Below are 16,729 nucleotides of genomic sequence, written 5' to 3'. Positions count from 1 at the left end.
CCACTAGGTGGCTGAAGAACACGTTACTTGCCATTAAAGGCTGTTCCTGCTTCCATCTTGTGCTTTGTTTTGCATGGTGGTTGAGGGAATTTCCTCACTTTAAGACTCAGGAGATCTGACAAGATCCCTGAACTCTTGAGTTCCTCCATGACAGAATTCTTTCCTCTGGACTCGCAGTGTCAACACCCAGCAGAACCTAGTGGTGTAGACACTAACCTTGGTGTCCAAGAACCTTGGATCTTTCTTGTTAACCATATGCTCTCAGGATCCATCTTCACAATCTCCAGCTCACCTGAGTAGGTCACCGCACCAAGTCCAGCCTGGAGTGATTCCTTCACCCCTCCATTCTTCTTCTGGCACCAGTGCTCCCCTGTTGTTGTTGGAGATAAGCACATAGAGATTTACACTCTTTCAAAAACAGGCTTTTACTTTGAAGAAAGAAGTATGAACAGGAAGTTGTCAAGTGTGACAACAAAAGACAGAAAGTTGGTGACACTTTGTGAGCCCTGAGAGGTCACTAGGTGGCGCTCCTGGGTTATAAATGGTGTGAGGAACGATCATAGAGAAGACAGCACCATATGGGGGGTCTGAAACTTAGCACACTCTGTGAAGCTTCATGAGTTAGGGACTCGAACCGGCAACTTGTCATCAGGTAGTCCATATCTTAGTGGTCCCAAGTGACGGGACCAAGAGGCTTCGTCCAGTGAGTGTATGCCAGCGGGAAGGAAACACAACTTTTACTCTGAGGAATCAATTTCACTTCCACACCAAAGCATTTTCAGCAAGTGACGCATGGCGTCGCAGAAGACAATTTCCACGTGAGAGAAAAGTGAATGACCTTTTCTGATCTGTGTGTTTACAATTATGTGGTTATTGACAATTCCAGTTTGCAAATCAACTTCCTGTCAGGTATCACCTCCAGCCGAGACAGGTGCACTGCAGCCTCACAGCAGGGAGGTCTTGGATTTCCGGTCCTCTCTGTGGGGACTCCTGGGCACTCTGATTTCCTCCTACAGACCCAAAACATCTAATGTGCATCTCATTTTCCTTATTGAGCTAAAAAACCAAAGGGTCAAGAACAAGTGATGTTTCAGCCAGTGGAAGAAAAGTGGTGTCTGTGTGTGTCAGGCGGATTCAGTTCATCCTTGCATAATTCTGATTCAGGGAATCAAAGGGCCGGATTATGTCATAACAGGGTGAGAGCCTCACATTCTTGCAACATGAGCAGAAGCCACCCAAATCCACTTTTCCGGAGAGAAACGGATGAAGGTGCTGTCAGCGTGGCTTTTGTTTGCTGGCAGAAATTCCCTCTCTCTCTCTCTCTCTGTTCATGACGCTTCAGTTGACCCGCTCCAAACTGACATTTGACCAGGCAGCCCAACGACTGACTGTGTTTCAGACACGTCATGTGGCTGATGTCCCCTCACGTCGACCACATGGAGGAAGTCGTACTTAGTGGTGGCGCTACCGGTGTGGGTTTGAGAAGTTCTTTGAAACTCCTACTCATAGAAGTATTTTCTTCAAAAGTATTTAGATTTCAAGTACTGATACTGACTGTTGTGTTGTAGTACAATTAGAGGTTTTATTTCATCATGAAGTAGCTGATTTAGATGTAGAAGTCGGAGGATTGATTTGACAGAGTAGTAGTAGTAATTGGAGCAGTACTATTCGTAGCACCAGTTGTCGTTGTAGTAATAGTAATAGCTGCAGCAGCAGTAGTCGTACTAGTAGCAGTTCAAGTTGCTGTTGTTGTAGCAGCAGTAGTAGTAGTCCTAGTAGTAGTAGTGGTAGTATGTAGCATAATAATAATTATTATTATTATTATTATTATTATTATTATTAATGTTGTAGCGGCTGAAGTTGAAGCGAAGGTTCTCATAGTGTTTTACATGGTTATACTGCCCTCTGCTTGTCATCCTACGACAGACATGCAAATGTTATGCCCTATTAAAGAGCATGCGCAGTGAGTACACACACACACACATATTTCCAAGAAAAACGTTGCAAACGTTTAGTGTCAGAATGGTTGGATTGACTCACAGTGTGATTCTCAGAAACCCTCTCAGAGGAGAATGTGGGTCACGTGGAGACAAGGCTTTTTTCCATTCTTAAAGTGGATCGAAATGACTTTCAGTGATATGACTCGGGTCCGAGTATATATATATATATATATATATATATATATATATATATATATATATATATGCCAGCAGAGAAGGCCACCATCTACCCCTTTGATATCTTTGTTTAATCTGACTGACACTGCTAGTGCCTCAGTAAATATAATAAATAACAAGGGGCTAAGCAAACAGGCCCCTCCAGATAAACTAAACTAAGATGATACTGTGCTTTTGGTTCTTTGTAAAGTATCTTAACCCAGCTGCAAAAATGTGGACCCAATTCTAGATGTGACAAGGTGGAGAAACGAAAGGGCCACGGTTGGAGATAGTTTTAACAACTTGGCAAAGCTCTTTACTGCCACATTATTTTTTGATGCGCTATATTGTTGTAACGCGATAATCTTCATGTTTGTACGAGAAAGAAAGACACAATCGTACTGGAAAAAATGTGAAACACATCAAAGTTATCTTGTACAAACTTGTTTTTTCGTAATGTACTCATACAAACACACTTTTCCCTCTTATGAATGTGATAACTGTCTTGTTCAAGCGAGATAATGCATCAAAGAAAATCATTTTCAATGGCAGTTCATAGCATTGTATATGACCAACCTGCACTATCCATTAAAAATGCAGACGAATGAAGGCGAGCTCTGCGTCGCCATGGTGATGACTGAAACATGACATGCCATTTAAGTGCATCGCTCTTTCGCCGACTTCATCTGATCTCAAACCCTCTTCAGTCGGCATGTGAGCATACAAGTGTTTTCCCCGCCATCCCAGCTTGAGTGTAGGGAGACAAGTGTCGAGGCCACAGTCAGACCTGCACACGACGGGTGTAGAAGCGAGTCACTCACAAAGAAGAGGTGAATCACACACAATAGTCAAGTTGTCTTTGATGGTTTGTCTCACACATGTTGAAGATGAAAGTCACACATGAATAGGAGCCAAGTCACGCATGGAGCAGGGGAGCAGGAATGAGAATCACACATGTGTGAGGAGGACAAACACCAGTGGTGACTCGTACACTTTTCATCGCAGGTCATCTGAGACGTGAATAAGCATCAACAGGATTGATGAAAACTCAACACTTGTTGACCGTCACAGGAAGTAATGAAACATCAACAGGAAGTGATTTCGCACACGTTTAGGAAGCAAGTCATGAATTGGAGCCACCTGACACGGACGTCGGGAGCAAGTAGGAAGTTATACTCACACAAGTGGACCATTGACAAATTCACTTCTATACCAGTCGAGTCGCACAGTAATGGGAAGTGATTTCTCACAGAGGATGTGACTTGCACACGATGAGCAACTCGGATTACACAGAAATTGAGTTGAAACTAGTAGAAATCAGCATTAAATGTGAGTCGTAAATCAGCCAGCCAAGGAGGAGGCACCTTGCATACAGTAGCAGGGGAGTGCACACAAGTCAGAAGTGAAGTTGTCACACACCTACAGTAGGCGAGATATTAAACACAAGTGTGAGGAGACTTGAACAAAATGGAGGTGACTCACACACTTTTACAGTAAGTCGCACGAGTATGAAGCGACTCGCGTCCAAATAAGAAGCAGCACGACAGAAGAAGAAGAACAGGAGATTGGTAAATGACACATTAACAAGAGGCGATTTCAGAGGAAGCATGTGATTCACACACGTTCAGGATTGAAGTCGCACACGTGAGTACGAGACAACTCAGAGGCAATAATATGTTCCTTGTCTCAAAGGGGAAGCAAAGCAAGAGACCAGGCGCGATCAATGAAGGGACTGTGGGGGCAGAGACAAGAAAGACCAGGTGCACACAGGAAGACCAGACTCTTCTTCTTTCTCTTTGGGCTTCTCCCTTCAGGGGTGATCATCCTCCTCCATCTCCCCCTGTCCTCTGCTTCCTCTTCTCTCAAACCTACAGACCTCATGTCCTCCTTCACCACCTCCATCAATCTCCTCTGTGGCCTTCCTCTCCACCTTCTGCCTGGCAGCTCCAACCTCAACATCTTCATCTACCAATGTACAGGCTCTCTCTCCTCTGTACATGTCCACTGTTTCCAAACCATACAACATTGCTGGCCTCACCACCCTTTTGGACACTTTCCCTTTCATCCTTGCTGACACCCTTTAGTCACACATCACACCTGACACTTTTCTCCCATGATTCCATCCTGCCTGCACCCGCTTCTTCACCTCTTTCTCACACTCTCCATGGCCCTGGACAGTTGAGCCTCAGTACTTCAAACCCCCCACCTTCTTTATCTCTGCATCCAGTAACTTCACCTGTCCACACAGGAAGACCAGACTAACCCCACCAAAATAAAATCACCAAAATAAACAACCAATTGTCCAAAGTGAAGGATGAAGAAAACGTAGCTACAGAATCAGATTAACTGCCAATGTCAGTGAGGAACCCAGCGGTCAAATGTGAATCAAACTATGAGTTGAAAGACGAGGAAACAGGAAGTGAATCGCACGCAAATTGGAAAAGCTAAGGAAAAAATGATGAATTAATTGGAAGGGAGGGTGAGAGAGGGAGAGAGAGAGAGAGATCTGGACTCCAGCCAATCCCAATCCAGCGGCTGAAACTCAGAAGAAGCGAGTCTCATTTCACTGTCAGCAGTCTGACACTGAACCGGAGCTCAGCGCCGAGCATGAACCGGATGTGAAGCTGAAGGTGATGCGGAACCTCCAGGTGGCCGAGTCCGTCACCAAATCCTGCAAACACCGCGTCGCTCCGGCGAGGAGGAGGAGGAGGAGGAGCGGGAATCAAGCCGTCAACCTGCTCCATTAATGAGCGCTGCCGGGGCGAGCGAGCGGAGGAGATGGGCTGCGCTCCCAGCATCCACGTCTCGCAGAGCGGCGTCATCTACTGCCGAGACTCGGACGAGTCCAACTCCCCGCACCAGACCACCACCATCTCTCAGGGCACCATCCACGGACTCTTCATCAAGACGGACGCGGCCGAGTCCGTGCTCGCCTACCAGAGCCGGCACTCGCGCGGCAGCTCGCAGCGGGAGCGGAGGATCCCCGGCGGGGGACGAGCCCGCATCGAGGCCGAGACCCAGACCAGCCACTCCAGCGTCAAGGTACGGGGCTCCGGTGCGGTCATCACGGCGCATGTCGGACCTGCTGTTGGTGGTGGTGGACAGCTGAGGCCTGGGGATGCCAGATCATGAAGAGTAACTGACACAGAGTCTTGCTATAGCGACCAAGGAGCTGCCCCTGAATGTTACTATAGCTCCAAAAACCTCAAGCTTCAGCTGCTCAGCAGCAGCCAGATAACCATGGTGATCTGCTCCTCACAGTCTCTTGTGAACATCTGAGCTTGGGATGTTGGACTTGGTTGGACTAAAAAAAAGTAACGATACATTTTAAAAAGTTAGTTTTGTGTGTCTTTCAGAACAGACAGACACATTCTCTTCATTCTCCATGTTGGTCCCTTCCACAGCGAGTCCTCCACCCCTCACCTCATCATGACCTTCCTCTTGCCCTCCTCTCCTCCATCTCCATCATCCTGGTCCAACTATATCTCTCCCCGCCCCAGACATCTCTCCTCTCTGACTCTGTCTCTGAACCTCTCCACATGTCCTCCACATTTCTAATCTTCTCATTTCCCCCAATAACCTAACTATCTTCATATCTCACGCCTCTAACTCTGGCACTTACCTCTACTGTCTTGTCCTCAGTCTTCTCAGCCCTGTCTCCACTCTCTTCTTCTCTTCCCCATCACTCTGTGTTCATTCTTCTCCTCTCCAGTTCACTCTCTACGAGTCACTATATCATCCACAAACATCATCAACATTTGCATCTACTCGATGATTCAATTTGATTTGGGAAATAAATAAAGCACAAGCTGAGAAATAACTGTTGAGATAATGTGGAACTCCATGAAGGAACCGTGTTTATTATTCTAAATGATGTTGCAGCTCTCCTTCCTCCAGATTGTTTGGTTGGACCACATATTGCCATTTTAAAGCAGTCAAACTAAAAAGATGTCACATGCCACGTCGGCAGCCTGCAGCATGTATTTTACCGTTACGTTTCTGGATATATCTTAAACATGTTTTCTGTCTTTGTTGTTGCCTCAGGCCTCCAAAACTAAAAAAAATGCTTCCAAAAAATATGTATTACACCCATATTTTGGCTCCAACACTGTGTCCTAAAAATACGAATTTAATGGGCAAAGAAGATAAAAAAAATGAATGCTAAAATTTACTTTCCATCATAGATTTTAAAAAACTAAAAGCAGCTCATCTTATGTCATATTTTTCACAACAAAAAGTTTTCAGAATATCCAGGTGCAGTTGTGTGACAAGTTCATTCTGTCCTCGAAAATGTTAACATTTGCCTTAAAAACAGCATTAAAGCTACAAGTCAATCGAACGAAAATTGCCCCGATTGAAAGTTAGTGAAGTATCTTAGTGGTTCAGAGACTTTCTCGATAGTAGCGGCTGTAAACACTCAAATTTAGCGCATGTTTGTTCCCAAATAGCTGTTGTTCAACCCTCCCCCGGCTCTTCCACTGATTATCATCGCTGTGCTCCATTTTACGGCTCAATTTCCACCCAATGATGCTGCTGACAGAAACTTCGGCTCACGCTAAACTGCGTAGCCTCTTTAGTATCAGTGTTTTCAGTTGGTGTTTCTATTAGGATGTGAAACCTCAGTGAAGCTCATCAGTACTATTTTTCTCTCCTTGAGCCCGAAAAAGTCGATGTTTTTGAAGTACAACTGATTAATTTTCATGTCTAAATAGTCTGAACTCAGGTTAAGTGTTCCCTTTTTTTCTAATTATAATTTCTGTCATTATTGTGTCACGGAATAGTATTGGAATTCACCTTCGATTTAAAGGGAAAAAAGTCAATTTTCTTCCACTTTTCTGAGCTCAGGTCACAGAGGCAGCAGCTGAAGTTAAGAGGCCCAGATCAGGTCAACAGAGCCAGTCGAACATTGGGGTTAGATATCTGATCTTATCTCAGCTGCCTCCTCCAGGAACAGCAGAGGTTCACCCCCGAGTCTCTCCTGGATGTCTGAGCTTCTCTGAGTTCAGACATTTCGGCTCGCTCCAAAGCGGGTGACCACAGATGAGAGGAGAAAGCTTTGTCTTCTTTCTCAGCTATTTATTGTCCACAGAGATGTGTCGATAGGTGAGTCGCTCCCTCAGCAGACCAGGTTTAACTCTCCACCCAGGTCTGTCCCGTTTTTGAACTGAGAAAACTTCAGATACTTAAGAGATTGCAGTACTGCTGAGTGTACATGCTGGTCTGAAGGCTGTTGCCTGTGTTGTGCAACAGTACTTCGGAATAGAATTGAAACCTCTCTGACAGGGAGGACTGGGTTTCAGTAGGAGTGAGACATCAGGGCCGAGTTAGCGCAGAGCCTTTTCTGTCCTGCGGAGGGATCATGAGGAGGAAGCATGTGAACAGATGCTTGGTCCTATTTACAAATGAGCCCCGCAGGACCGAGCCAGCACACGATCATGTGACCGCACAACTGTCGCGGGAGCCGAGGAGGAGCATCAGCATCACCTCTCAGCTGTACACTTAGGGGTCACGCTCGGAGCTGGGGGACCGCAACGACCTTCCGGTCGCTGGCTCTGCACCTTACTGACCTGAATATGGACGGATATAGATGTTCAGTATGTGATCAGAATCAGAATCAAATTTATGGTCATGGTCAGTGGAGATCCCACCAACTAGGAAAGTGCTTCAGAATAAAGTGCTGGTAACAAAATGAAGTAACATAAAACAACAAAGGCTGATCAGGAATTCAACAGTCTGACAGCCAAGGGGAAGAAGCTGTTCCTGCGATGGGAGGTTCTGGTCTGGATCGACCGCAGCAAAAAAATGCTCTCCGACAAAGCAGCTCTCTCTGTGGTGAAATCACATGACCTCCTGGAGCCTGCTGCTTCATATATGAGGCCCAATACACGATTTAAAATAAAACCTAATAATAACTTTCCTCTCATATACATGTCTTATACAAATTATAATTCTCAATATATTTTAAAATTCAATCACTGTAGCTGCTTTAAACATGATTATATTACATTGGTAAATTCATATTAAGATTTGTTTATTGACACATTTGGTCTCTTTTTGATTGATGTTCTCAGCCCACATTCACTTAATCGTTTTAAAAATATTTATAAATATAAAAAAACATCTTAATTTCAAATTATTATAATCAAATGCTGTTTATTGCTTCTGATCTCATTCTTCATTTTGAAGATAGCATTCGGACTTAAGGTGCCCTACAGTTTCAAAAACCCTCACAGTCTCACTGACAAAGCGCTCGTGCTGCGTTCAGGGACACCGTTGAACTGGGGACATGTTAGCGTTCAACAGACCTGTGTGGCGGCTAATGTGGAAAAGTGAAGTATGAATCAGCTGATTGGCTCTCCATGTTTGAACACAGAGTCTCAACTGTGGTGTTTGTGCCCGTGTTGAGCTGCCGGAGACGTTCCTTGACCTCAGGTGTGTAAACATTTAAAATGATGAAGGTGTTGGATCACTGAAGAGAACACACACGAGACTTGAAAGGTTCCTCTGAGAAATAGCAGTGAGATCTTTTTTTAAAAGGGTGAATCCAGCGTTGTTTAGGGTTTAAAAGCAGTGAGAGTCAGAGCGTGTACCTGGTTTAGCTATATTGTGGAGACCTGTAGCCAGACCCCACAAGGTTAAGCCTCAGTTGGAGGGTGAAAACTTCAAAATAACTGCGTCATTGTAATTGGGTTTCAGTTTGGTTCAGAGTCCTGGTTAAGGTTAGCCACGTGTTTTAGTCTCCATCTTTCTGGCCCTAATAAAGTGAAGCTGTAAAACTGCAAATATTCCTATTTGCTGTCCACCTGAATAAATATAATCCTAAAATGCATTTAAAAATTGTTGCTTACATTTTGCCACAGTTCTTTTATTATGATAATTCACCCTTACATGATGTATGAGAATGCTTCAATATACTGGACAATAATTCTATTTTTTCATGGAATAATTGCATCATAGAGCATTTTATTTATTTTTATTTTTCATTTTATCTTCATTATTTAGTTTCTGAAATGCATCCTGATTATTGGCTTGGTGGTCAGTATGTACTGTTATGGCCCCCGAGGAAATTCAATGGCCCACAAAGATTGGAATACAAACACGTGGTGTGAGAGAGACAGGAGCCTGGTTTCGCCGATGCTGAACCTCCACCCTGTCGAGACTGGGCCTGAAGCCGTCTCCACTTGTGTCCACAGTTTCACACGGTCACCAGGACCTGGATCAGGTCGTGACCTGGAGATTGATCCAGGAACAAAGGTGTCCCCTGAGCGAGCCTAAAGTAAGACGCGTCCTTGCTGAGGGTTAAGGTGTGCGATGATGAAGACATTAGTCACACAGCGTTTACAATGAGAAGGACCACTTGACCAACACCTCAAAAATAAGTGGACACCACACACACATACACACACACCACCGCTGATTCACAGTGTGTTTGAACCCAGGTGTGTGCTTTAAGGACTCGTGTGCTCGGCCGCTGACTCACACCAGAGTGACACATGCGGTTCAGCAGCGCAGCTAAAGAGTCACACGTATATAAGAGTGTCAGACTCACAGCACGCTGAGTGAGGCCGCGGGGCTCAGTCATGCTGCTGGATGTGAAGATGGTGAGACCTTGCTGCTGGTTGTATGTTCCACGTTGACTGTGTCGTCGCTCCCTGCAGGTTTCAGCGACAGAAGAATGTGTGGGACCCATGAGGCTGAGCCAGGAGCCCATCCAGGTGAGCCGCTGTGGTGCGAGCAGGCGAGTGAGTGAAGTGACATCTTTGGGACGGTGCGTTCGGTTGCTCAGAGAACATTAGCAAGTCTATGTGCTCATTTGAGAGGAAGTATTTGAGATCTGTTGTGGGAGGCTGTGTGTGAGCAGAGATGTGGAGATGACGCAGAGTTTCTGTGGGTGTGTGATAGTTTGAGGGCGGGGTGTGTTCTTCAACATCTCTAGTTTGGTGATTGCTCTTCATGCTTAGGTCCGGTAATGTTCACCCGAGGGACAACAGTCCCGCAGTCCAGTTGCATCTCCTCAATCAGTAAACTTTTACTTGGTTTTTAACCCTCAAGGCCACCCTGACTCTACTCCTGTAGTGGCCAAAAACCTCTCAGTGGTGTCGCTGCATCTCTGTGGTGGAGTTTGCTCAGAAGTGGTGGGGTCAAACTAGGTCAACCTGTCGCCCAAGTTGTTCCACAGAGACCCCTCAGCTCAGCTGTGACCCAGTTGCTGATGGGGAGTCTGGGTCCATCAGAACCAGTCGCTGAGGGCATTAGGGCAGATCCAGGACCTGCAGTTGGGATAGGGTTGTTCTTTTTTGTAATGTGTTTGTTATGATGTCATGCGCACAGTCATCATGTTTTGATTTTTGGATTTTCTGGGGAATATATCAGTCCCTCCAGGACATGGTATTGTTGTGATCGCAACACAATTCCAACCAACCACCACGAGTTCTGAGAGTCGCTGCACTTTTGTCTAATCACAGCGACTGTCCCGCCACTTCCACCGATCACCTTCGGCTCCTTTGCCCATCCCTCCCTCCTTGTTGAGAGGAAGTCATGAGCGACGGCAAACGCTCACATTTGCCCACAAATATTGCCACCAAGGGTCGTGATTCAGTCGTGAAGGATTCTGAATCCATTCATAAATGTCCAAGTTCCCGTGAATGATATGTAGAACAGACGGAACTAAAAAGCAGAGCTCACTAGTGCAGCGCACCGTCACCTGAACACTATACGGGGCGGACGTAAACCAACTTGGCTGACCGTGAGATCCATCTCTCTCTGGACTATTTCTGACACTCTACATCTTGACACTGTGGAACATATCAGTAGTTACTGTTTTTATTAATGAGCTGCTGAACAACTCCAGTCTCACACACACTAACATTCCCCACCTTTACCTCTCAGACTCCGCCCATCCAAACATCCATCAGTCTCCGCCCTTGTGATAAACACTCACTCACACGCAGTTAAACGCCACTCTAGCTTGTCACACTCATGAACACTGGAGCAACTCTGGAGTCATTTGAGCTGTTGTCCGAGTTCAAGAGTTCACCCGCTATTGACTCAGAGACGCATCAGGGCGGAGTCTGCGTGTGTGGAATTTCACATGCTAGCACCAAGGTGACACTCACCAGCGCTGCGGTTACACATGCCAGCACTGGATCAGAGAGTGTGGCCCTTACACACGCTCATGCCAACGCCAGCTACCGCACGGGTTGTCGTCCGGCGTTCCACTGACACGTCTCGCAGACTTGAAGGTGTCGCTGCTGAAGACACCTTGTTGGGTCAGTCACTAAGCCACAGAAATGCCCTCTTGGCTTGGTGTGTCTGAGAGACTCTCCAGAGTGGAGTTCTTCTCGCCATGTCTTCAGCTGCTCCTCCTGATGCTGTCAGCAGTGCTCTTTCATTAAGACTCACCTCTGCAGTATGGCTTGCTGTGGACTGATTTAGAGCCAATGTCATGAAAAAAAAATGTGCCTGCAACTTGACAATGGAAGCAGCTAGTAGCTCCATCTATCTATCAGACATGGGCAGAAGGTTCCCAATTTTACGAAATTATCGTCACTTGATCGGGGCAGGTCACATATATATATTTATATATATAAATATATATATATATACACAAACACGTGTGAGCGTGTATATTCATGGTATATATATATATGTTTTTTTTTTTTTGTTTGTTTGTTTTTTACTTTGAAGCGCTTTCTTGTCCGACGTGTGCTTCGCTGGGCTTTTCATTCTCAGATGTGAAAGCTGAAATGTCAGCGAGTCAAGGTCGTGACCCCGACCTGCCGCTCTCTTCTTCCGCGGAGACAGTTGGGATGCGGTGCCGCTGTGAGGAGGAGGCAGGTTCTGTTGGTCCTGGACACCACCCAGCCGCTCGCACGTGTGTTTGTGTGTGTAGCACACAGTGAGGGATCAAAAATACACATCTGTGTTCGCCGGTGTGAAACTCTGGACGTGCCAGAATCCTCAAGTCGGGACTCGTCAAATCCCAATTGAACACCTTTCCAGTCCAGGAGCCACCTCCACTGTCTTCTCTTGGAGGAGCAAAGGTTCTACTCTGAGTCTCTCCTGGATGACTGAGCTTGTCTCTAAGAAAAGAAAGAGTTTCATCCAGGATCTGTTGGTCACTGATGAGAGAGGGAAGTCCTTGGATTGAGGGAAGGATGGGCCGAGCCGAGCCAACTCTGGCTGCATATGTATGAAGCAGGGTTCACCTGGGGAAAGTCCTAGCTAGGAGTGGAAGACATGTCATGAAAACACTGCCAGGCGACTGAGCACACAACCTTATTTGGGCTGCAGACGACTGGACAAACAAGTCGAGAAGCTCAAGAGAAGTTTGACGCTCATCATGTTACTGCTGAGCTTGGCTTCAGCTTTGCTGTCGAGTTAAAAGCTCACAACCTCAGCAGCGCATGAGAACTTGTCCTCAAAGAATTCCCCCTCCGTCCAGCCGCCACTGACGCAGTTTGACAGATGAAGGAATGTTTTGTTTCAGTGTGACGTCTAAAATTAGATTCCTTCAAAACAGGCATGGACTCATAAATGCTCTTGGTTCCTCTGATGAATGCTCCTGGTTTCCATCCGAGTCTGCTCCCTGCAGAAGTCCCAGAGTGGCTCCGTACGTCACTTGATCGGGGGCAGATGAGGTCAGCTGGATGGATCTGCTTGTCGTGCTTCACGACGTGTCGCAGAACACAACAGACGCATACGCCAAGCTTGTCTTCTCTTCATGTTTGTCAAATCGCATCGAGTGTCACAAGAAAGTCAGGCCATGACAATATGGCTATTACGCCATGTTGTACTGTTAGCATGGAAGCTAACTCCAAAACACTAACATACAAATATTCAGTAGTATCAAAACAATATGGAGGCAGTATTGTGGCATAAATCATCACAATATGTAGAAAATACTTTCTAGCACAACTAGACACAATGCTAATGCTAATGCGTTTGCTAATGCAGTGTAAATAGAAGGCTAAAAAAACATGATGCGAACACAAGCAATGTGAATCAGATACGCAACACAAATGCAAATGCGAATGAAATGTTAGCACAAACAAAATAATGCAATAGACGTGAAACAGCCACTCAACACAAACACAGTGTTATGACGGCTGAACTGTGCTGATGAAGCGTGAACACAAACACAATGCTCCATCCATCCATCCATCGTCGCCCGCTTACCCGTTGCCGGGTCGCGGGGGCAGCAGCTTCAGGTGGTCACTGGTGGACATCCACCAGTTCCGACAGGGGGGTCCTGAGACACTCCCAGGCCAGCGTAGAGATATAATCTCTCCACCTGGTCCTGGGTCGACACCTCTGTCTCCTCCCAGCTGGACGTGTCTGGAACACCTCCAAAGGGAGGCGTCCAGAGGGCATCCAGATGAGATGCCCCAACCACCTCAGCTGACTCCTCTCAATGTGGAGAAGCAGCGGCTCTACTCCGAGCCTCTCCCGGGTGACAGAACTTCTCACCCTATCTCTAAGGGAGACCCCTGCCACCCTTCGGAGAAAACCCATTTCAGCCGCTTGTATCCGGGACCTTGACCCAAAGCTCATGACCGTAGGTGAGGTGAGGGTCGGGACAAAGATTGATCGGTATATAGAGAGCTTTGCCTTCTGGCTCAACTCTCTCTTATGGACAACAGTGCGGCAAAGGGATTGCAATACCGCCCCTGCTGCCCCAATTCTCCAAATCCCTGATCCTCTCACATGAGAACAACACCCCGAGATACTTAAACTTCTCCACTTGAAGCCAGATCTCAGTCCCAAACTGGAGAGACCAAGCCATCCGTTGAGAACCATGGTCTCGGACTTAGAGGTGCTGATCCTCATCCCAGCCGCTTCACACTCAGACACAAACCGATCCAGCATGAGCTGGACTGCAAAGAGTAGAGACTGGATGTTCAGGCCACCAAACCGCAAACCCTCCTCACCAGAGCTGTGCTACAAACACAATGCTAATGCTCGATAATGCTCACACAAACACTGCTTTAATCCAGTGCTAATGCAGTGTAAAAAGAGCGTTAACACAAAGATGACACTAACGCGACAGTGATACAGCACAAACGCAATGCTAACACCATTAGCACAGTCATGACTAGCCGACCATAATCGACTGTTAAATTGGTGGTCCATGAGTCGACCAGTCGTGACGTCATTACTCTTTTCCACATGCACGACTTGTGTAAAGTTCTCTGTCCTTAATTGCTGTTTACAACATCAGACGTCTCATGCTGACTCATGCTTAAGGGAGTCGGTGACTCGTTACACAACAGAAAAGACTTGTTTCTTCAACTGAGACAGCTTTTTTTTTAAATATGTTTTTGAATAGGGACTTGGAGTGGAGTGTCGATTCGAGTCGCTTTCTGACTTGATCTCCTACAGACTGACTGATATTCCCTCCCCAAAGCTTGTCAGTGGCTCTCGAGTCAGTGTCGGTAGGAGATGTAAGTCGATGCTCGGAACAGGCGACTTGGACTGAGCTGGACTGTGGTTCTTGGCTGGAAGCGTTGCTCCCTACAGCAAACACTGAAGGAGAAGTACTGAGAAGACCTTCATTACAATGAAGGCAGGCGGATTATTCCAGTGTATTTCTGTCAGGTAAATATTGCTACTGTATCAGTTAAAGTTCATGTTTCCCACCAGAACAACACGAGCAGGGAAGGAAAGCGGCTGTGATGGATGCGAGACGTGCAAGTCGAGTGCTCTCTTGATATCTGGGTCAGAGTCCAGATGACATGCTGATTGACGATAATATCATTAATACTGAACAAACAGCTCCTGGGGTTTTGTCTTCAGGAGCAGCGGTGTGGGAGAGAGGGAGTGGACTCGTGGTTTCCCAGACCAGGGGAACGATGCTTGCTTTGTGCTTTTCATTTCAAATTGCAGAAAAATATCAGAAAAGAGAAGAATTGTGTTTTGTGTACATCCCTCATTGTTGCCTTGGGGAAATAAATAAGTTCATGGTTCGACAGTTTTGCAAGCACACGTGAGTCTCTCCCTCAAACAGTCCTTGCAGCACTTGCCAAACTTGAGGCCCGCGGGCTGGATACGGCCGTCAGCTCACTTTTGTAAACACAAATTTACTGCACAACAAAGGGGCTAATCGACAATACGTGTTGATATTGTGACACTCAGTTTTTTTGTGCCACATACATTCCTGACATGTGTACTGCGTAATACTTTTAGTTTTATGTGACCTTTCTTCCTGAAGCAAGGCAAAGGAGATAGGAAAAGAGGTGTTGTGTGGATGTCTAGGATGTGAAGTCACCTTCAACAATCTTTGGATCCTTGTGTTTTGCGTAAGTTCCTGGGACTTAAAGTGGGCATGAGTCGCTCTGACTTTTAGCCAGGTTTAACTCGCCACAAGCTTGAAATGTGTTTTTTTAAATGCAGCCATCTGCAGTGGTTCACCTGTTCTTTGGTTCTGGACCCGCAGGTTCTGCTGGTGTTTGCCAAGGAGGACAGCCAGAGCGACGCCCTCTGGTGGGCCTGCGACCGGGCCGGCTTCAAGTGCAACATCGCCCGGACCCCAGAGTCTGCCGTGGAGTGCTTCCTGGACAAGCAGCATGAGATTGTGGTTGTGGACGGACGCAACTCGCGATACTTTGAGCCTGAAGCAGTTTGTCGGTGAGAGTCCGGACGTCGGCGGCGAGCCTCCTGCAGACAGGTCAACCCTCTCCTCTCCTCAGGTCCATTCGTGCCACAAAACCGTCGGAAAACACAGTGATCCTGGCAGTGGTGCCACAAAGGTTGGTCTCCTGCTTCACTGAAGATCTCACCATGTACTGACGCGATTGTCTCCGCAGGCCTGCCGACCAGGATGAGCCGTCAGTGCTTCCTCTCCTGTGCGCCGGATTCAGCCGGGTAAGCAGCAGGAGGTGCAAGCAAGTCTCACCAACCTGACCCTCACACGTTTGTCTCCAGAGGTTCGTGGAGAACCACAGCGTGACCAGCTGCTACAACGAGCTGCTGCAGGTCGAGCACGGAGAGGTCCGCTGCCACTTCAAACTCAGGTGGACTTCTCCTAGCTTTCCTCACATGACGTCAGTCGCACGCCGAGTTACAACCACGCCACTTGTGTTTCCTCACCTGGTTACTTTGAGTTGCTTCTCAATGGTGGCTGTGTTGTGTGACCTGCAGGGCTTGTAACTCAGTTTTCACTGCGCTAGAACAATGTCAGGAGGCCGTGGAGATCACCAGTGAGGAGCATGTCATCCAGGTATTCGCACCAAACACCAAGCCAAAAACAAGGCTCAGTTTTTCTGGATTGCAGATCAGAAAACACGTTCAGTAGAAGCTCTTTAGAAAGTGACCTGGTCCTCCCTCAGACAGAAACACGAAGGGTGAACAAGTTCCTTTGCCGTTGCAGTACGTTAACCCCGCCTTCGAGCGGATGATGGGCTACCACAGAGGCGAGCTGATCGGCAAACAGCTGACGGAACTTCCCAAGAGCGACAGGAACCGGGCCGACCTGCTGGACTCCATCAACACCTGCATCAAGAAAGGAGAGGTGAGCGCCGCGTGGTGTGTCCGCTCGCCTCGCGCCAGCACTCTGTCATCTTGCGTGTCCTTCT

General features: G+C 46.9%; 1 protein-coding gene across 5 annotated transcripts in view; it reads left to right on the top strand.

The window, feature by feature from the left end:
* The first annotated feature begins 4,696 nt into the window (after window positions 1-4,696).
* pde8b (phosphodiesterase 8B) overlaps window positions 4,697-16,729 on the top strand; it is a 25,191-nt gene continuing 13,158 nt past the window's right edge. For all 5 annotated transcript variants that reach the window (XR_008416342.1, XM_053882446.1, XM_053882462.1 and 2 more), the window contains exons 1-8: window positions 4,697-5,198; window positions 9,815-9,871; window positions 15,592-15,782; window positions 15,845-15,904; window positions 15,962-16,019; window positions 16,080-16,168; window positions 16,296-16,374; window positions 16,525-16,665. Coding sequence is in view for 4 of the 5 variants with exons in the window: in XM_053882446.1 (XP_053738421.1) it covers window positions 4,935-5,198; window positions 9,815-9,871; window positions 15,592-15,782; window positions 15,845-15,904; window positions 15,962-16,019; window positions 16,080-16,168; window positions 16,296-16,374; window positions 16,525-16,665 (939 nt within the window). In the remaining variant the exon portion in view is untranslated. The remainder of the gene's footprint in view (window positions 5,199-9,814; window positions 9,872-15,591; window positions 15,783-15,844; window positions 15,905-15,961; window positions 16,020-16,079; window positions 16,169-16,295; window positions 16,375-16,524; window positions 16,666-16,729) is intronic.

This window comes from Synchiropus splendidus, chromosome 1 (assembly GCF_027744825.2).
Source record: "Synchiropus splendidus isolate RoL2022-P1 chromosome 1, RoL_Sspl_1.0, whole genome shotgun sequence".
NCBI classification, from domain to species: domain Eukaryota; kingdom Metazoa; phylum Chordata; class Actinopteri; order Syngnathiformes; family Callionymidae; genus Synchiropus; species Synchiropus splendidus.
The sequence above is the reverse complement of the archived record's forward strand: the minus strand, read 5'-3'. Positions and strand labels throughout refer to the sequence as shown.